The 21,918-nt window shown below is 44.3% G+C and overlaps 1 protein-coding gene across 1 annotated transcript in view; it reads right to left on the reverse strand.

The window, feature by feature from the left end:
• The window catches only part of DPY19L4 (dpy-19 like 4), a 554,933-nt gene that overhangs the window by 22,897 nt on the left and 510,118 nt on the right, over positions 1-21,918 (reverse strand). The window contains exon 18 of the mRNA XM_085605236.1: positions 9,118-9,276. Coding sequence (XP_085461362.1) covers positions 9,118-9,276 — 159 coding nt within the window. The remainder of the gene's footprint in view (positions 1-9,117; positions 9,277-21,918) is intronic.

Raw genomic sequence — 21,918 nt, forward strand, 5'->3', positions numbered from 1 at the left:
ATACATTCTGACCTATATCAAATTTTGTTACCACTTTCCTTTTGGTCCTGACGAAGCGCTACGGATCCGTTAGGGACCGCTGGGAAGCGCGAAACATGTTGACCACCCACCTCACGTTCTCACTCTCACTCTAACTTTATCACATACGGGTCGAGAGTAACAGAACTATCTACCTTTCCCCTACCTTTTTAGAGTGCTATTTAGGCACCACTCCCCGTTAGATTTTAACCAGACCCGCAGGACCCATTAATAAACCGTTTGGGGTTCCTACAGGTCTTTTTAGCCTCACCACACCACCCACCATCCCCACACACCCGCACGCACAACTACGGCTACTCCAGTAAAAAGATCTCCGACAGAGAGCCCTCCTGAAGGGCCCGTGAGGGACTGCAGCGCCACCCCCACGAGGAGCAACGCCCGATGATGATGCTTTGCACCCGCAAGGGTGTGTGAGGGCACTTGGAAATCCACCCAGGAGTATCTGGCCTACACGTTAGACATCACCGCGAACCTTCACAATCACCATTATTTTCCCAACCCCCCAGCAGTTCACCACTTTGGGACTGCCCACCATAGGAACTGGTACCATTTTGTGTATTTATCATACAGAAGATACCCAGAGCAGGTGAAGATGGTCTTGAGGCAAGGAAAAAAGAAAGAGAGAAGGCTGCAATCTGCTGCAGAAAATGTTGTATCACTGCTTGATCAAATGTTGATCATGTGAATTGGAACCCGCGTGTTAGGCTTGAGAGATGACCAAGGGAGGAAAGCAGAAGTGTTCACCTAATGAAAGAATGAGCCTAGATTGCTTAAGAAATACTTCAAAAACACAAAGATCCATCTTGAATTCATAGGTTTCAAAAGTACCTTGTATGTTGCAATATTTGGACCAGGAAAAAAACACTAAAAGGTGATGCATCTTCACACAATTATTTATTTAGCAGCTTTGTACTTTGTCAGCTTGTCTCTCCATGGCCAACACTCACAGATTATAAAATAATATTTGTGGAACCCCGCTACAAGCCTTCAGCAACGCTGGGTGAAAGACCCAGCAAATGGATAAGATCCTGCCAAGTTGACTGACATAACCATTTTCTGATTCAATTTTTACTTATTTCTATCATTGTCTCCACCCGAGCTGTCAATGGTCTGCCCAAGCTTTAGCACCTCTTTAAAATCTGTCTCTGTTATGTGGCATAGTCATTGTTGCGGTTCACTCAGCACCTCTACTCTGCTGCGTTGAGGACCTAACAACTCTTTACACCTCAACTACTACGTTTGCTAGCAACATTGCCTTTCTCAAAATACCTTTCTCCTCCCAAACCCTTACATTCATGATACTCGAATGACCCCAAACGTGAGGAAATATAGATTTGGCCCCTTGAAAGGTTCTGATGGAAATCAAGCTACAGTGAGATACTTTCATAAAGCCAAACTTACATCTCCAAATCCAAACGGTAATGTTTTGCAAAGGTGTGTCATAAAGCCCCAGTTGATGATTTGCAGATGTCTGTTACAGGGACTGCGCTTGCCAGATGTGAAGCAAAAGAATCTGCCCTCATAGAACGAGCTCCAACATCCTCTGAAGGTTCCTTGTGAGGTAGTCATAACACATCTTGATGACCAAGATGATCGACCCTGATAAAGTCCTTTTCTGGACAGCTCTGCCCTTCATCTTACCAGTACGGCCTATAAAAAGCTGATCCTCAAGCCAGAAGTCTTGGTTTGTCAGTGCAAACGCTGACCGCCCTCTTCGGATTCAGCATGTGAAGCCTTTCCTTATCTTCAGTGGGATGTGGAGGGAAAAATAAAGTAGACAAAGTGATGGACAGCCCTAAATGAAAGGGAGTGACAACTTTGGGCAGGAAGGTAGCCCTGGTTATAGGAAACAGCTTGTCAGGTAAGTAGGAACTGGAGTGAGACTTAATGCTCAGTGCTTGTAATTTACTGACACATCTCAATGATGTAATGGCTACCAGAAAATGTGCATTAAAAGTAAGCAGTCACAAGCCGCAACCGTGCAAAAGTTCAAACTGAGAACGAAATCACATTAAAAATGTGAGAACAAGACTCATATCCCATTCAGGCATAATGAAGTGAGGGGGGTGGCATGTTGGTGAGGCCTTTCAGAAACCTCATTACTATGGGTGACTTGAAGAGGGACAGTTGATCTGGAAGACAAAAAAAGGCTGACAGAGCAGATAGGTAGTCTTTCCCTGTACCCACGGAACTACCCTGTTGAGCTAATGACAGGGTGAAGCACAAGCTGTCTGACAAGTCGGCCTTAAAAGGGTCTACTAAAGTGTCTGAAAACAGCTCAAAAAATCTATTCCGTCACCCAGAATATACAGTGTTGGTGGAGAGTCTGCAGGCACTTAGGATTATGTCCGCCACTTCAGGAGTCCCTGCTCAGTCTCCAGACATGAAAGTGAAGGCTCTGGAGGTTGGGGTGCAGCAACTGCCTCTCCGATTGAAAGACAAGATCTACTTTGTGAGGGATAAGGAGTGGAGGCTCAAGGAAAGCTGTCAGGTCTGAATACTACATCCTTCTCAACTAGTCCGGTGCTATTAAGATGACTTGGCCCAGTCTAGGCGAATTTTCATCAGTAGCTAAGGACTCATGGGTATGGGAGAAAATGTGTAGTGAAGTGGAAAGCTCAACTTTAATCGAAACGAGTCCACCAATGCAGTCTGCCCCACACACCTGAAGGCACAGAACTGACAGCATTCAACAAATATGCATTACTGTGAGCGGTGAGTAGGTCCACCTGAGGTGTGCCCCAAAGGTCGAAGAGATATTGTACCACCTCTGAGTGAAGATTACACTCATGGTCAGCAAGGCGACACTGACTCAGGCTGTCCTTCAGGCATTCAAAGCACAAGCTAGAAAGTTGGCAACCAACTGGACCTTGTGTGTCTCTGCTCAGGACCAGAGCTGTACTGTTTTTCGACAGAGAAGGTACAACCCCACTCCCTTCTGCTTGTTGTTGTACCACATCATGGTTATGTTGTCTATCAAGATATGGAGAGCTCAACTGCAAAAGAATGGAAGAAAGGCTTTTAGCACCAGCCGAATTGTCTAGATTTCTAGTTCCTCCAGATGTGTACCACATCCTAGAGTGGAAGAACAAGTTACTTACCTTCAGTAATGCTCTTTTTTTGTGGATAGTCTATATAACCGCAGATTCTCACAGTTAGAATTTTCCTAAGGCAAACAACTGCATCCGGAAACTTTACAAAGCAATTTTGCCTCGTGCCGCAAGAAAGTGCCACACTCCTCTGTTACTCTGCACGGGCTTTGTTCCAACCCAGAAGTGACTGAGTGGAGCAACATATAAGAGTCACTTCTGTATGCTGACATCAGTTTCTTAATTGTTGCTTCCTGCGCCTTCTGATGCGGAGCACAAAACAAATGTTGGTACCAGTGTGTAAATCTCTAAATTAGGACCTTTTTAGATGGACCACTTCAAAGAACAGGGTGGTAGAATAGCAGTTAGGAAATGTGTGGTTAGGTGAAGTACTTACCAGAACAACTGTTACTGAAGGTATGTAACTTGATCTTCTGATGGACACTTATAATCACAGATCCCTCACCTTTAGAATAGAACATTCATTAGATGCCATTCAAGGTTCCTTTCCCAGGCAGCTTTCCTTGAAGTTTTGCTATGGAACTCTTCCCTTAGCAGAATTCACAGGTAGATGGGGGAGACTAGTGGCCCTAGCCATCCATGTCCATTGTACATTTCTGGACCCGATACCACACTTTATTATGTTTTTTGTGCTCTGCTTTAAGACAACCATGCAAGAAATGGATTCTACCTATGTGTCGACTCCTGGGCCCTAGATCACTTAATTCAGCCGCCTTAAGGATTTTGAAATCCGACACTAGAGAAGTGGTATTGATCAGTATGGCCAAGTTCTTGCATGCAGCCTAAATAATATGCAATTGCGTAGGAATGGCAGCAAAATAAACCCTTGTAGGTGTCCAAATTCCTTAGAGCTCCAGCCGACCACCAGAATTGGGCCCCTCACCCGTCACTGGCTAGAAATTGGGATTGCAAACCTTCCTATTTTTCAAAGAATCTTCTAGAAGGCTTTTATGGTTTTATCTATTTTTAACTGAAGATCATTGTATTTATTGAATTGGTGGATTTGAGGTATGTGTTTTATGCATTTGTAATCCAAAATAAACAAACTTTGATAAATTGAATAGAAACCAATGCAGTACTTCCCAAAGGTCTGTGGAGTCGGCTCAGATCAGAAATCTTGCAGGATCGAATAACCAAAATATCCTTCACATTAGACCTGGTTATGACTCATGAACATGTCCATCAATGCCCACGTTGCGGACTGACAGACATTAAGAACAGGCACTCAACATGCCAACGCACTAGTGGCAGCCTTAAGCCCTGGTGGAGTGGGCTCTCAGTCCTTCTGGAGGCTACTTTATGCCCAATTTGTAGCAGATCTTAATGCAGGAGACTATCCGCCTTGACAGAGTCCTTTTCTGCACAGCCTTTCCTTTTTTCGCCTGAAAGAACCCCACAAAAAGTTGATCGTCTACCCAGTGCTCCTTGGTAAGATAAATGTAAATGCTTAAAGCTCTTTAGGGTCCAACCAAAGGGGCCTCGCCTCCTCTTTTGAGGGGTGAGGCAGGGCAAAGAATGCTAAAAGAGTCATGGATTGCCCAACATGGGAAAGAGTCATGACTATCAGCAAGAAGGTTGCCAGAGTTATCAACACTAGTTGTCCAGAAATAAGGTGGTGTAATGTGACTGTACAAATAGAGCCTGGAGTTCACTTACGCAACGAGCTGAAGTGACTACAACATGGAAGACCGTCTTTAAGGTCAGAAGATCCTACGAGCAGCTGAGAAACCTCAAGACCAAGTCAAGATCTCGCTGTGGCATTACAAACAGTTTAGAAGGGAATGTGTGTAAAACCTTTAATAAACCGCATCACAACAGGTGATTTAAACAAGGACGGTTGGTCCACCAACCCAAAAAGCTAAATAATAACCTTTAGTAGTGTCCACTGCAAAGCCTTGCTGGTTGAAAGACAGAACAAGCAAACATCACACGGTTTGGCTTGCAAGAAGTTGATCTTGAGGACTCCACCCCAGGCCATACATTTTTCCTAGAGCCTGCCGTAAATGGAGTTCATAGATAGATGCCTGGGAGCAAAGGCGACATAACACAACCTCAGGTGTTAGATCGAACACAGTCAACTACTGCCGCTCAACCTCCATGAAAGGAGGTGTATATTGCACCGGTTTGGATGCAGAATCTTACCCTGCTGCTGCAACAGAAGACCCTCCTGGAGCAGTAACCAGACAGGGGGACAGACACTAATGCTCAGAAGTTTCAGGTACCACACTCTCCTAGCCCAATCCGGAGCCAGTATGATGACTTGGGCCCAGCTGCTTGTTATCTTCTTCAGAACTTGGGGAAGGAGAGGCAGGAAGGTCGGGAGATGCCCTCTGCCACCTTGGGATGCTGACACAATTTGTGAACTGCCAGGCACCCCCTGCTGAGCTTGCCCCCCCGCAATTCAAAGATCCTGCCAGGTGGTTCACAATCAGATAGGCCCTAGCACACCAGCCAATTCCAGAGGCACCTAGTTTTTTGGCACAGGACCAAGGCCCCTACTCCAAACTGCTTGTTGCAGTACCACATAGCAGTGGGGTTGTCTGTGAGAACCTGTACCAGCATTCCCTTGATTAATGGCAGGAAGGCCTTCAGCTCCAGATGAATGGCACCCAATTCCTACACATTGAAATGGGGCTATGTTTCAGCCAGATATCAGGGTCCTTGGATCTCTACCTCCACCAGATAACCTCACTAACCCAGCATTGATGCATTTGTCACCACCATAAGCTCTGGGGGAGGTCTGCTACTGATCCAATTGTGGTCAAGCAGCCACCACTCCAGATAGCGTAGGGTCACCTCTGAAACCTGGATGGCATCTGACAGGCTGCCTTGGGTCTGGTCCACTGGAAGTTCAAATATCACTGCAGAGGCTGCATATGCCATCTGGCATAGTCGACAAGTAGGAGGCTAATAGGCCAAGAAGTCTTAGAGCTGCTACCATCGAGATTCAGGACCAAAGTTGAAATCGGGATCATAGCCTGAATGTCCCAGACTCATTGTGGCAGACAGAGTCCCCTGTCTTGCACTGTGTCCAAAACTACTCTTAATAAAGGAAGCCTCTGCAAAGGAGTCAGGTGTGACTTTGGCTTGTTGATTGTGAACCCCAATGATGTGAGGAGGCTTAGTCATCGTCTGGAGTTGGTCTACGACTGACTCTCGGGAGATCCCCTTCAACAGTTACTTATCTAGGTAGGGCAAAACTGTTATCTCCGACATTCAAAGATGGGCAGCAACCACTGCCATCACCTACATGAACAACTGAGGGACACTGGTGAGACCGAAGGGGAGCAAGTCTAACTGACAATGCTCCTGGCTTACCCTGAACCACAAGTAGCATCTATGAGACTGCAGGACGGCAATATGAATATGTGTGTCCAGTAGTTCCAAGGCCACTAACCCGTCATCCATTTCCAGGGCAGACAAAACTGTGCCAGATTGAGCTTTCTGAATTTGTCCTTCCATTGGAAGATTTTCAAAGGGACTGCTTTGATGAACAAGATGCCTGGATGACCAGACACACTCTGGTGAAGGATGTGCGCACAAAAAAGCTGGGTTACGGGGAGCCAATCTATACCTCCTGGCAACCAGGCAACTATCTGTACAGGCTTCTTGAGAGTGGCCAAGTCTAGGTCCATAGTAAAAGAGTTGCTATCTTTGTTTTCCTTATCTGGAATCCTCTCAAGGGTGCGAATCTCCTGCAAAATAAGAAACAACCTTCTTCCATTAGATATTATGCTTCTCACTTGGATCTATGATCATGGAGTGAAAAAGTGTTCATAGCTGAGATGGGGAAGCACCGGAACTGAGCTGATGGTGCGTACAAATGGGAACTGTCAGTGCACCTACGGGGGCCTATTTATAGTTCCAGTGATGCCAGAGTGATATTTTCCAGCACCAAGATGGAGCCAGTGCCACCTATAGATGGAGAAAGCTATTGAAAAGTTTCTGTATCAATATATTCAAACAATGAAGAATCTACAGATAGAAGTATGCACCTGAAACACTGCATCTCCTCTAAAATGATAGGCAGTTACAACAATTACATCCTGTCTTACCAATTAATGATCTGTTTATTGCCTTCCTTTCTTTTCAGTAACCTTCTTGATGTTTTTTCCAGTATAGTGAAGTGTTAAGACTCCTCCATCTAGGACAAATCCACACTTGTCTAGAGCTACAGAGTAGGGAGGAAGTTTTCTGTTCTTCCAGCCAACAACGTTTAATTTTATGCTAAGATATAGTAGCCAATAAGTGCTACAGTCCGACAAATCCTACTATGATTTAAGAATGACTAAAATGGTTGTCTCCTACACCATGGTGGTAATTCTAACTCCCTCCTGAAAGGAGGTGAATACTTTCAGTTAAAAACAATATTTGTTCATTTTCTTGTACTAAATAGAATCTTGGAACATTATGTCAATTGTATTTTGGCAAATTAATTCAGTCGGGTAAAAGGCATATCTAATGTTGTAACACCTACTGCATGAAATGTATTAATCCAGTAAAAGTCAGTATACTCAAACACATCAGGATACCATGATCAAGTGGATACCCAAACAGCCACACATCACCATTGTGGAAAACGTTTAGCTAACTCAACCATGTGTAATATTAATAATAATATTAATTCCAATAACACACAGGTACCATGGTTTGTATTGAACTGTTATCACAAAGCGTCTTCAGAGAATTTCAACACTGTCCCCAACATTCTGCCTATGGTTAGTCACTGGTATACTACACATCTGAAAATACAGAAACACCAATCTGCTTGACAAAAATGTAGACATGAGATATTAAACAGGACTTTTTACCCTGAGACACTAGGAAGACAGAGCTATTTTAAACAGGAACAGCAGCATTGTTTTGGTAAAATCACAGGGATGACTGAACTGACGCTACATGTCCTATGACATCTTACGACCTTTGATCCTGATCACAGACCACTAATATTTTTTATAACACTGTTTGGTTAACTATTGATTGTTGGTTTTGATCATGCATCTTGTAAAACAAATCTATCACTACAGAGGCAGTGTAATGCTGCTACAAGTTTAAGAATGAGATCAAATCGAACCCTGCAATGAAAGAAGTGTTGCAGCTAGGTAAAATGTTTGAACACCCAGCTATGAAAACCAGCAAATCTTAAGTGTAAGAGATAGTAACTGGATTTGTTGAACTGAACACATTCCACATGGTACGCAAACTGCAACATAAGATTAGCAATCCGGTGTAACACAGCTCCCTCTATCTCTGATGGTGCCGCACATGGCCCAAAAATGAATAAATATCTCAGAGGGACCAGATATGTGGATTTCTAGGGATCCCTCCTGCAACTTTACATTGAGACTCTGATCTCTGTGTATTTCACCATTTTTGCAATTGTTCTTAGCTACCAATAAATCAACCCCTTACAAACCTTTTAGCTGTAGGACGTATATGGATGGATATTACAGTCAGAAAATGTTTTAAAGAATCCAAATATAACATATAATGAAAAAGACGATGAGTCTACTTGCGGAAACAGTCAGATGATGCGCCACTTTGCAAACTGCAAGCCTTGTCACTTGCAGAGGCCTCTAGCAGCCGGCCTGCTCATACCGGGGTTCTGAGGATCATTGAGTAGAAGTTGGAAGCTTACAGTGAGGACATCAATGTCTGCACATGTTCGGGTAGTTGTTTTCCTTGCCCATGGACAACTCAGGGAAAATCATACAAAGTTTTACACTGGCTCTAAATCCTAAACAATGACACAGTGAGTGCCATTTAAATGGTTGTTCATGCTTTGCACATTTTGCTTACAAGAAAGGCGTTTTCAGAGGTGCTAGCAGTTAATTCAGAGTTAGACAGGCAATTTGAAGCCAGACCAGGGGCCGTGCTCAGTCCATCTTGTGGCACAGATTCACTTTAGATTACCGCATACAACACTTTAAGGAAACCATACACAGTCTGCTTCGAACGCACTACGTACATGACCATTAGCGATATCCAATAAATCCTTAACGCGGCAGCCTCGCGCTGTGGCCATCTCGCTGCAGATAGAATCTTCAATAACCACATAATTGGCTTTATATGATGTCAGTATTTTGTATATGTCCTCTGCAGACCTCATGCTGTAGATTTGATAAACCTGTAAATTGAAAATAACACCGCTATGAATTACCAACACCTCCTAGGACTATATCATTAAATGTGTTAAACAGATAAATCTTTCTCTAAAAGTTACCTTGCAATAATGCCATATTTTGTAGGGTAATATGGACAAATACAATTATTCTTAGACATTAAGCAAATCCTTTTTCAAGGTATTGAGGAAAATACTGTAAAAGATTTGTGGGCAGAGACAATTATGTATGAAGCCTGCCTCCATATCTGGTACTTCCTGACGACTATCTTTAAATCACAGTTCAAATCTATATATAGGCGAGTAAACATATATACATAATTTTCCATACATGATCAAACATTATATTCCAAGGTACTACATAACGCGTAGCTACAAATAATGTTGCAAAACATATGGAAGTTTTTCTGAATCAAGACAGGCAGTATTTTGTTGAAAACCCCCCAAAAATTGTGATCGGTGGAATGCTTGCATTAATCTTAGCTAGTGACCTAGCGGGCAAAAGACTATGACCGGGAGTGCAAGTCGAGTAATAACTAGTGCCTCAGATTAACTAAAGCACTTCACAGCTCACATTTACTTTTTCTAAGTGAGACGCCATATGGGTGACAGGATCTGCCCAGATGCAAGTCTTGTGCTCAATTTGCCACTGGATTCAAGATAGGCCTGCGATGCTTTGTGTACTTATCTGGAGGGTGATCTGGTTTGTTCCTATTGGAGCAGGGTCTAGGCTGATCTGCATATAGGTTGTTTCTGCCTACAGTTGCATACTGGACATAAAAACAATGGACAACAGAGAAGCCCACAGAAATCACCAGCAGCTGAGATCAAGGATAAAAATTCTATCCTTAACATTTTTGGGTCGAGCCTACCAGACAATGCACACCTGTCTGGTAGAAAAAGACCTATTGTCATCGTACATGAACGTACAGTGGGCTTAAAGCCTGCCCATTGTTTACCATTGGTTGCCTTTATTGTCACTCTACGTTGCTTGCTTCTTTTTTGATGGCTTCTTCTCAGTGTCCATCATGTGTTTGCCCCTCCCCAGAGGACAGCCTCTTTACTTCTGCCCTTCCACCGCTCAATTTTAGGAAGGAATAGGTTACTTACCCTGTAAACATCTGTTCGTGTCATGTAGTGCTGTAAATTTATATGCTCTGCAAACTCCCGCCATCTAGTGTTGAGTCCAGAGTTGTGCAAATTGTTTTTCTTGGACTCCTCCTCTCGGTGGTAATGCACACGGGAATCGACCCCACAGTTAGATTGTTTTCCCACAGGTGCGTGAGAAAGCAGTGTACAGTATTTGTTTTTAATGCAGTTACCCTGCTAAATGCATAAAAAGGGAGGGGGGGGGGGACTAGTGAATGTAAGGAACTGCAATGGCTACGGGTGTCCGGGGAGGAGGGTTTACGCATGTGAATCTACAACACTACATGTCATGAATAGATGTTTACAGGGTAAGTAATCTATTCAGTTGAATGGCATGTGTGGCTGTCGATACACATGCTCTGCAGACTTAAAGCAGTCCCTCCTGATAAGAGATGGATAACCTATGGGTGTTGCAGTGGTTTGAAAAAGAGTATGTAGCATAGCCTGTCCTACATTGGCTTGTTGGTGTGCTAAAGTACAAGTTACTTACCTCCGGTAACGATGTATCTGGTAGAGACGATTGTACATGCAGATTCCTTAACGTAGAATTATCCCCAGGCGTGAGACTGGACCCAGAAAACTTTCTTGTCCCAGCATCTCTGAGCGCCGGCACCATGCGACTCCGCCCCGCCATCCTCCGCAGGCGTGACGTCAGCGAGGTCACATAAGCCCCACCCCAGCGCGCTAATGTCAGTTTGCTTCGGAGAACTTTTCCACGCCACAACGCGGAGCCATCACAACAAAACTGAGGAGAGCATGGGAACAGTGTGCGAAAAAATCAGAGAAACAAAACAGAGAGAAACAAAGGGTAAGGAACAGCACCAGTTGGCACCAAGTTGCCAGAAGGCTATAGCAGCGAAGCCATAGCAGAGAAAGAGCAGAGCACCACTTTGAGGAACAACCGAGCAAGCCAAGGCGATAGCACAAGTTGGCACCAAGGTACCAGAAGGCTATAGCAGCGAAGCCATAGCGGGGAAAGAGCAGAGCACCACTTTGAGGTACAACCGAGCAAGCCAAGGCGATAGCACCAGTTGGCACTAAAGCCCCAGAAGGCCATAGCAGGGAAAGAGCAGAGCACCACTCCGAGGAACAACCGAGCAAGCCAAGGCGATAGCACCAGTTGGCACTAAAGCACCAGAAGGCCACAGCAGGGAAAGAGCAGAGCACCACTCCGAGGAACAACCGAGCAAGCCAAGGCGATAGCACCAGTTGGCACTAAAGCACCAGAAGGCCAGTGCAGGGAAAGAGCAGAGCACCACTCCGATGAACAACCGAGCAAGCCAAGGCGATAGCACCAGTTGACACTAAAGCACCAGAAGGCCATAGCAGGGAAAGAGCAGAGCACCACTCCGAGGAACAACCGAGCAAGCCAAGGCAATAGCCATCCTGGAGGCACAAGTATATGAGAGGTATATGAGAGGGAGAGGAGAGAGAGGAGAGAGAGAGAGAGAGAGAGAGAGGAGAGAGAGGGGGAGGAGAGAGAGAAGAGAGAGAGAGGAGAGAGAGAGAGGAGAGAGAGAGAGGAGATAGAGAGAGGAGAGAGAGCAAGGAGGGCCATATTCCCTGAAAGGGGCAGGAGGCCAAAGGACAGGCAAAGAATCCCCAACGCAGAAGACCGCAAGGGGATCAAAAAACTCCAAACTGAGGGGAAAAAAGAGCAAAAGGAGGCCCCTACAGTGGAGAGAAACCAGCTGGAGGGAAGCAAAGGCACGCAGAAACCAATCATCCCTGTATCAAAAGAAAAAAGGGGGAATGGAACAATCAAGCAGAACCGGACAGTCTGACCGTAAGAAAGCGAAGAGGACACCCACAGAAGACAAGCCACCCAGAGGGAGGAGAGTGCAGAAAACCAAGCTGAGGGTCCTCGCAGAACGGGGGGGAAGGGCGGGCCGTGAAGGAATCTGCAGCTAGAATCATCTCTACCAGATACATCGTTACCGGAGGTAAGTAACTTGTGCATCTGATAGAGACTACTAGCCGCAGATTCCTTAACGTAGAATAGATACGCTAGCCATACCCAGAAGGGAGGCAGGCCTGCGAGAGAGCCTCCCCAGTAGGAGAGACACAGAGCCCCAGCAGGGGACATGTCAAATGAACAAGAAGGGAAGGCCAGGAGATCCCAAGCCCAACTAAGGGAGAACCGCCTAACACCCCGCAGGGGCAGAGAACGCCCGAAGGGCCTCAAGGAACAAAAGAACCACCTCAAACCCCAGGGAGAAGAAGTAGAACCAGAGGCAGGGCCCGCCGTAAGAAGAACACACAGTGATAGGAAACAGCCGAACACACCTTGGCCGCAAGTAGCTGACAAGGCAGAAACGGCCCCACTACCAATAGCGCAGGCGTAAGAAGAAAAGTACAGATGCACAAAGCCCCAACGGAACCAGAGGCAGGGGCACAAGGGAACACATTAAAGGCCACGACAGTGGACCAGAACAAGCAGGCATGCGCAGCCAACAGCGGCCAACACCATGGAGCAGTGCACCAGAACAAGCCAGGCGTAAGCCGAAGGCAGAGGCCAGGGAGGGCCAGGACAGACCCTAAGGGAGGGGCCGGTCCCGAAACACCCACTGACCCACAAAGGAAGTGGGACCAGGCAGAACAAAGAGAGAGAGAGAGAGAGAGAGAGAGAGAGAGACACGGAGGACGGGCCCAGGCCGTCAACCAGAACACAGAAAGCCAAAGAAAGCCAGTCCCTCTGGAACACCAGACAGAGCACCAGGCTGAAACATCGGACAGAAGGGTGGAATCGCACAACACCACGCTGCAGACAGCAGGCCAGACTGGTCGAGGGACGTAGCGAACCTGGAGAAGGACAGACCTGGGCACAACGCAAGCTGCGCCAAGTCAATTGCCAAAGAGACCACACCAGCGATATACCGTGACGCCAAGGAGAGCAAGGAACCCGAAAATGGTGACCACACCTCCCCAGCACATGACAGAGCTATGTAATAGCTACAAGTACCCCACATAGGGTATGCTACGTCCCAAGAAAACATGGGAACAACTCTTAGGAAACAATTCCGCAGCAGAGGATAAACAGAAGGGCCTGCGGGTAAAACAGCAGAGGGCTTGCCAAGCAGCCAATAAAGAAGACACAAAAGGCCCAATCCCAGGACCTACACAGGCTTACCAACTGCCAAAACCAGAAGTCAAAAAAGGGGGCTGAACCAGCAGTCAACAGCACCGAAGGGCCAACTGAAGGACCCTGGAGGCACCCCAACCACACAGAACACACAACCGGGGCTACCGAACATTAGACCCCAGAAAACAATGGGAGAACACCTCCCAGAACACAGCAGAGGACCGACATCCAGGTTCACTGAAGGGGAGGAGGAGGAGGAGGACGAAGCCCCGCAAGGAACCGCTGAATGGCAGAATCCGCAGGGGCGTGAAACAAAAGAGCGCCATCGAAAGGGAGGTCAACAAGACGCTCCCTAACATTCTCAGGGAAAACACTATCCCTCAGCCAAGCATGGCGACGGAGGGCTACCGAAGAAGCCATAGTGCGACCAAGCGCCTCAGAGACATCTCGAGCCGAGCGAAGAATAAACGCAGCCAGCTCCCAGCCATCCAACACATGGTGCCGCAGATCGTGGCAGGCACCCTCATGAGAAGTGCAAGACAGAAGGGACTCTGCAGAATCCCACAAGCTGGAAGTGGCTCTGGCCAACACACAAAGTGTGTTGAGCGCCCGCAAGGCAGCACTGGAAGAGGCGAAGATGTTACGCCACCATGAGTCTAACCACCGGGCCTTCCATGACGGAGGAGACGACACTGATGGCAAAGAGGGAAAGGCAGTCTGCAGAAGAGAGCCCCTGGTAGAAGGGTGGAAGGAAAGGCAGACAGGATCATGCGGAGCAGGACGGTGGCGGTGCAGGAGCGGCTGGGGCACCAGGTCCCCTATGGCAGGATGCCCCCAGGCCCCCAAGAGAGAATTATGGAGCGAAGCTTCGAAGGGAAGAAGCAGCTCCCTTCCACCAGAGCCCTGATGGAAAACCTCAAACAAATGATCCGGAGACAGCCCAGGCGAAGGCAGCACTCGCCTCCGTAGGACAATGTGGTGGGGAGAGCAATTCCTCCGTGGGCGACGGCTGTAAGGAACCCCGTAGGGCCGCACCCCAACGACACCACATCTCCAAAAACTGAAGCCGAACCTCCCGGGGCCCGCACATGGCAAGGGATCCGCAGACTTCCCAGGAAGAGGAGGAGGAGCCAAGGAGGCCCGCAGGGCCGCAGCATAGGCATCCCATTTGGGCTCTGGTCGCCCCCATGCCGGGAAACGGTGGGTAGGGTGGCGACGCGCAAGGTCGCACAACCCGCAGAGAACCCACGCCCCCCACAGGGCGGGGACTGGGCCTCGGGGACAAGCTGCGACACTTACCAATGGGCAAGCGACGCCCTTGCGGCCTCGGAGAGGGAAAATGTCGAAAACGGAAGCGGTGGTTCTTGAACCCTTCCGCGGGGGAAGGATGAGGTGACGATGCCGACCTGGACATGCGGGCAGAGAGGAGTCTAATCCTGCTCTCCCGCCGGGACTTCGGATTCATCTACTGACAAGCCTCACAGTCCGTGGAGTCATGGTGCTCACCCAAATACTGTAAGAAAAAGGAATTTGAGAGGGACCCCTTGAAACTCAAGGGAAATGGGGTACTTTAGACCAATAGAGAGAGATATTCCCTTGTTACTACTTATAGAGAAGCAATACGTTATGTCAAAAAGAGGGTATTTTGTATCAAATATTTATTGTTCTTTTTTTTAAAAAAAGGGGATTCTTTAAAAACATGTTTATCTATACAAACATACACAATTATAAAACATTTCATGTTACATTAAATCACATTGGTTAAAAACATCATACAGTACATGTCATTTTCATCTCAAACAAATATAGAATTCTAGTCCTATTGTGACCAGCAAAACACGGAGACAGACAAACAATAAGATCCAATTACTCTTTTTCAGTGCACATCAAAAAAAAACCTGAAATACAGCTTGTCACACGTTGATAAATCTGTGCGTCATTGAATCTGTATTGGGACTTTGATTATGCAAATCCACAGCGTCGACGCGTTTCGATGGTTTATGAGGATGTGACCATCTTTATCAAGACAAATTTATACTGTCTCCAAAATACGAGTAATTCCTAAAACAGACAAATAGAAATAATTACTTTTACTGTTCTGGATTTTCTACATTTTAACCAAAAGGGTTTTTTGGGTATTATTACATCTAGGTAATGTCATTGACCCTATCTTTCATTAGTTGTATTTCTGTGGCACTCTGATCTAATTTAGCACATCTTAGTCAAATACATGTTTTTCTCTTATGGCTTTCAATTCTACTTGTAACCTTTGTTACTCCAACCACAAATATATTACTCCCAGCCTATATTCGGCAGTGTTTTGTAGCTTAGTCTTTCTGCATATTTTAAGCAACTCCTCACCTCGATTGAGCGAGACTTTTCTATGTGCTCCCGGTTCAGTAGACTTTGAGCAAACACCAACTCTCCATCTATTTTTCTCCTGATTTTTTCAATGGCAAATTGCCTGTTGTCTACAATGGAGGGAAAGTATCGGATATCTTAAATTTACTGACGTCCTTGTTGATCCGCTGACTAAATCCTGCCCATATCCCTAATTTTATTCTAATAATTACCTTTTCGTCGATATTGGAGGTATGAACTTTTGACCTTCTTCTTCCTTAAGTTAATAGGACCCAATAATCACACCATAAGGGATTTACATTTAAGTCCTCTTCATTTTTACAGCGTGTCTGAAAATAGAGAGGGAAGAATGGAGGGAACATTTGTAAGTTTACTAAGTCTATGCTCATTAAGCGGTCCTACTTGCACCCATCTAATCGTTTCCGTTCCCTTACCTCAATTACGCTATCATCTGTCCGTCGTGTTTGTTGCTGGATCGGAGCATAATCGTTCTCTTGTTCTAGCGTTTCTTATTTATTGGAAGTAATCCTATCTCCCATTGGTTTACTATTAACACGTGATACATGTCACCCTGGTATGGTCTTACTGTGCTGCAAGGTGATTGGTTGCTAGCTGACGGGTTTCACCTGGTGTATGTTCAGTTTAAATCTAATTGAGGCGATCGGGGATTGGTTGAAAGCGGCACATGGACCAACCTTTCCCAAATGGCTTTTTTTCTTTTCTTGTTACCTTATCTTAACTTTATTGTTTCTCACCGTTTATAAACACATTGTTGCCGCAATCGAGAAACACCATATTTTACGATCTTTCATCTCATTTTGATGTTTGTGTTGCTCATTACTCCTAATAACTGGTGTATGTATTACGCCCGTATGCTGTATGCATTTCTATGTTTGCGGAGGGATTTGTTTACAAAAGTACATCGTATCCCTTCAGCCTAGCCATAACAAATTTCCTCTGCTTCCTTATTTTATACAGTTACCCAAGGAGTATATTCTATTCTAAAGTTTTTCATCTGCCTGTATAGTTCTCATTAATATTTTTAGTTTATAAGCTGATTTTTACTCTCTTTCTTTAAGGGGCATTCTAAATTTACAGATACATTGGGTAAAAGATTGTCACTGCTCCGCGAGGAAGAGCTTCATCCAGTCTTCTCTGGAGTTTAGGCCTTTCTCTACGGTATTAAGATAACAGATGAACCATTGTTCTCTTTTCTTTCTCATGTAATCTGGATTACCTCCTCTCCTATTTATCATAATCTTTTCCAATATAAACCACTTAAAGTCATTACAGTCATGGTTGTTCTTGACAAAGTGATCTATCAAAGGGGCATTTTCTTTTTTGGTTCTTAATGCTGATCTGTGTTCTAGCAAGCGTACCCGCAGTTCCCTGCCAGTTTCCCCTACATAACCTAGACCGCATGGGCAGGTTAGGAGGTAAACGATATTTTTGCTGCGGCAATTGTTTAATGTAGCAGCTGTCAGATTTTTTCCGGCAAAGATAAAGTTTTTGCCTTCCAAACATTGTGCACATATTGAGCAGGAACCACACTTATGGTTCCCCTTTGCTTTGTTGCCTTCCAATGTGTTTTGTCTCTCCACTTTTCCTGGATATGTTCTCACCAGTACATTTCTAATCGTTTTGTTTCGCCTAAATGAGAACAGTGGTTTATTGAGCTGAATTTCCATGCCATGATTTAAAATCTTCCAGTTTCTATTCACAATGTTTTTAATTTTATTGCTTATGTTTGAAAACTGGGTCACAAATACCACTCTTTCAGTAGCTTTGTTTTTCTTCTTCTCTTTTTGTATGTCCAATAGACTGTCTCTATCATAAAACCTGGCCCTTTTCAGGGAGTTTTTGATAAGTTTTTTAGGATAGCCTCTCGCTTGTAATTTAGTTTTTGTAATCTCTGCGTGGTGATAGAATTCTGCAATACTCGTACAGTTTCTCCGCAGTCTTAAGAACTCCCCAAAGGGTATGTTGTCCTTCTGTGCATGGGGGTGGTTACTTGTGTATTCAAGGAGAGTATTCTTGTCAGTCGGTTTGGTGAAGAGTTCCACCTGCAATTCACTATTTACCTCTTTAATTTTTATGTCCAGGAAGTCTACACTGGCATCACTGTAGTGAGCTGTGAATTTCAAATTAGGGTCCCCTAAGTTTAGCCATTCCAAAAATTCAGCTAGCTCTGTGCTGGCACCGTTCCATATAAAGATAATGTCATCTATGTAACGGTACCAGCACGTGATGTTTTCGTAAAAAGGGGCAACCTCATTGAAAATATTTCGGCGTTCAAACTCGCCCACATAGAGACAGGCCAGACTGGGAGCACACGTGGCTCCCATACTGGTCCCTTTGGTTTGTAAATATAGTTCTTCCTTGAATAAAAACATATTGTTTTTCAACACTGTACGGACACAAGCCATAATAAAGCCTTTGTCACCTCCCCTTAAGTTTTCATTGTTCAGGACTGTGGAAACAACCTCTATGGTGTCTTCCTGGGGTATGTTAGTATACAGGGCTTCAATATCCAGGGTGACCCAAATTTGGGTCACCCTGTTGAAGCCCTGACCCTCAAACATAGAGATTGCATGAGCCGTATCTTTAAGATATGACCTTTGTTTTTGAACTATTGGTCTGAGGAATACATCTACATATTTGCTAAGTGGTTCTAGCACAGAGCCAATGCTGCTAACTATAGGCCGCATGGGTGGATCCAACACATTTTTGTGGATTTTTGGTAATCCATAGATGGCTGGGATTACTGGATGTGTGTTGTTTAAAAACTTATATTCATTTTCGCAAATCCAGCCTTCTTCCTTTCCCCTCTTAAGGAGAATTTCCACTTCTTTTTTTAAACTTTCAATTCTCGTAAACTTCATTGGCTGGTAATGTTCTTTTACTTTATGTAGTTTTTGCATTCTCTCATCATAGTCTGATGTATCGAAAATTACGACTCCACCCCCTTTGTCTGCAGGTTTTATTGTAATTTCCTTATAGTTTTGTAAGGTCTTAAGGGCTTTCCTCTGGTCAGTTGACATATTATTATGATGATTATTATGAACTGTTGTTTGAATATTTTTAATTTCCATCTCCACCACTTTCTCAAAAATCTCAACGTTTTTATCTACCTGGGCCAAGTTCGGTGTAAAGGTTGATTTTGGTTTGAGTAATTTTCGATACATCAGACTATGATGAGAGAATGCAAAAACTACATAAAGTAAAAGAACATTACCAGCCAATGAAGTTTACGAGAATTGAAAGTTTAAAAAAAGAAGTGGAAATTCTCCTTAAGAGGGGAAAGGAAGAAGGCTGGATTTGCGAAAATGAATATAAGTTTTTAAACAACACACATCCAGTAATCCCAGCCATCTATGGATTACCAAAAATCCACAAAAATGTGTTGGATCCACCCATGCGGCCTATAGTTAGCAGCATTGGCTCTGTGCTAGAACCACTTAGCAAATATGTAGATGTATTCCTCAGACCAATAGTTCAAAAACAAAGGTCATATCTTAAAGATACGGCTCATGCAATCTCTATTTTTGAGGGTCAGGGCTTCAACAGGGTGACCCAAATTTTGGTCACCCTGGATATTGAAGCCCTGTATACTAACATACCCCAGGAAGACACCATAGAGGTTGTTTCCACAGTCCTGAACAATGAAAACTTAAGGGGAGGTGACAAAGGCTTTATTATGGCTTGTGTCCGTACAGTGTTGAAAAACAATATGTTTTTATTCAAGGAAGAACTATATTTACAAACCAAAGGGACCAGTATGGGAGCCACGTGTGCTCCCAGTCTGGCCTGTCTCTATGTGGGCGAGTTTGAACGCCGAAATATTTTCAATGAGGTTGCCCCTTTTTACGAAAACATCACGTGCTGGTACCGTTACATAGATGACATTATCTTTATATGGAACGGTGCCAGCACAGAGCTAGCTGAATTTTTGGAATGGCTAAACTTAGGGGACCCTAATTTGAAATTCACAGCTCACTACAGTGATGCCAGTGTAGACTTCCTGGACATAAAAAGTAAAGAGGTAAATAGTGAATTGCAGGTGGAACTCTTCACCAAACCGACTGACAAGAATACTCTCCTTGAATACACAAGTAACCACCCCCATGCACAGAAGGACAACATACCCTTTGGGGAGTTCTTAAGACTGCGGAGAAACTGTACGAGTATTGCAGATTTCTATCACCACGCAGAGATTACAAAAACTAAATTACAAGCGAGAGGCTATCCTAAAAAACTAATCAAAAACTCCCTGAAAAGGGCCAGGTTTTATGATAGAGACAGTCTATTGGACATACAAAAAGAGAAGAAGAAAAACAAAGCTACTGAAAGAGTGGTATTTGTGACCCAGTTTTCAAACATAAGCAATAAAATTAAAAACATTGTGAATAGAAACTGGAAGATTTTAAATCATGGCATGGAAATTCAGCTCAATAAACCACTGTTCTCATTTAGGCGAAACAAAACGATTAGAAATGTACTGGTGAGAACATATCCAGGAAAAGTGGAGAGACAAAACACATTGGAAGGCAACAAAGCAAAGGGGAACCATAAGTGTGGTTCCTGCTCAATATGTGCACAATGTTTGGAAGGCAAAAACTTTATCTTTGCCGGAAAAAATCTGACAGCTGCTACATTAAACAATTGCCGCAGCAAAAATATAGTTTACCTCCTAACCTGCCCATGCGGTCTAGGTTATGTAGGGGAAACTGGCAGGGAACTGCGGGTACGCTTGCTAGAACACAGATCAGCATTAAGAACCAAAAAAGAAAATGCCCCTTTGGTAGATCACTTTGTCAAGAACAACCATGACTGTAATGACTTTAAGTGGTTTATATTGGAAAAGATTATGATAAATAGGAGAGGAGGTAATCCAGATTACATGAGAAAGAAAAGAGAACAATGGTTCATCTGTTATCTTAATACCGTAGAGAAAGGCCTAAACTCCAGAGAAGACTGGATGAAGCTCTTCCTCGCGGAGCAGTGACAATCTTTTACCCAATGTATCTGTAAATTTAGAATGCCCCTTAAAGAAAGAGAGTAAAAATCAGCTTATAAACTAAAAATATTAATGAGAACTATACAGGCAGATGAAAAACTTTAGAATAGAATATACTCCTTGGGTAACTGTATAAAATAAGGAAGCAGAGGAAATTTGTTATGGCTAGGCTGAAGGGATACGATGTACTTTTGTAATCAAATCCCTCCGCAAACATAGAAATGCATACAGCATACGGGCGTAATACATACACCAGTTATTAGGAGTAATGAGCAACACAAACATCAAAATGAGATGAAAGATCGTAAAATATGGTGTTTCTCGATTGCGGCAACAATGTGTTTATAAACGGTGAGAAACAATAAAGTTAAGATAAGGTAACAAGAAAAGAAAAAAACCATTTGGGAAAGGTTGGTCCATGTGCCGCTTTCAACCAATCCCCGATCGCCTCAATTAGATTTAAACTGAACATACACCAGGTGAAACCCGTCAGCTAGCAACCAATCACCTTGCAGCACAGTAAGACCATACCAGGGTGACATGTATCACGTGTTAATAGTAAACCAATGGGAGATAGGATTACTTCCAATAAATAAGAAACGCTAGAACAAGAGAACGATTATGCTCCGATCCAGCAACAAACACGACGGACAGATGATAGCGTAATTGAGGTAAGGGAACGGAAACGATTAGATGGGTGCAAGTAGGACCGCTTAATGAGCATAGACTTAGTAGACGTACAAATGTTCCCTCCATTCTTCCCTCTCTATTTTCAGACACGCTGTAAAAATGAAGAGGACTTAAATGTAAATCCCTTATGGTGTGATTATTGGGTCCTATTAACTTAAGGAAGAAGAAGGTCAAAAGTTCATACCTCCAATATCGACGAAAAGGTAATTATTAGAATAAAATTAGGGATATGGGCAGGATTTAGTCAGCGGATCAACAAGGACGTCAGTAAATTTAAGATATCCGATACTTTCCCTCCATTGTAGACAACAGGCAATTTGCCATTGAAAAAATCAGGAGAAAAATAGAT

Source organism: Triturus cristatus, chromosome 5_1 (genome assembly GCF_964204655.1).
Source record: "Triturus cristatus chromosome 5_1, aTriCri1.1, whole genome shotgun sequence".
Taxonomy (NCBI): Eukaryota; Metazoa; Chordata; class Amphibia; order Caudata; family Salamandridae; genus Triturus; species Triturus cristatus.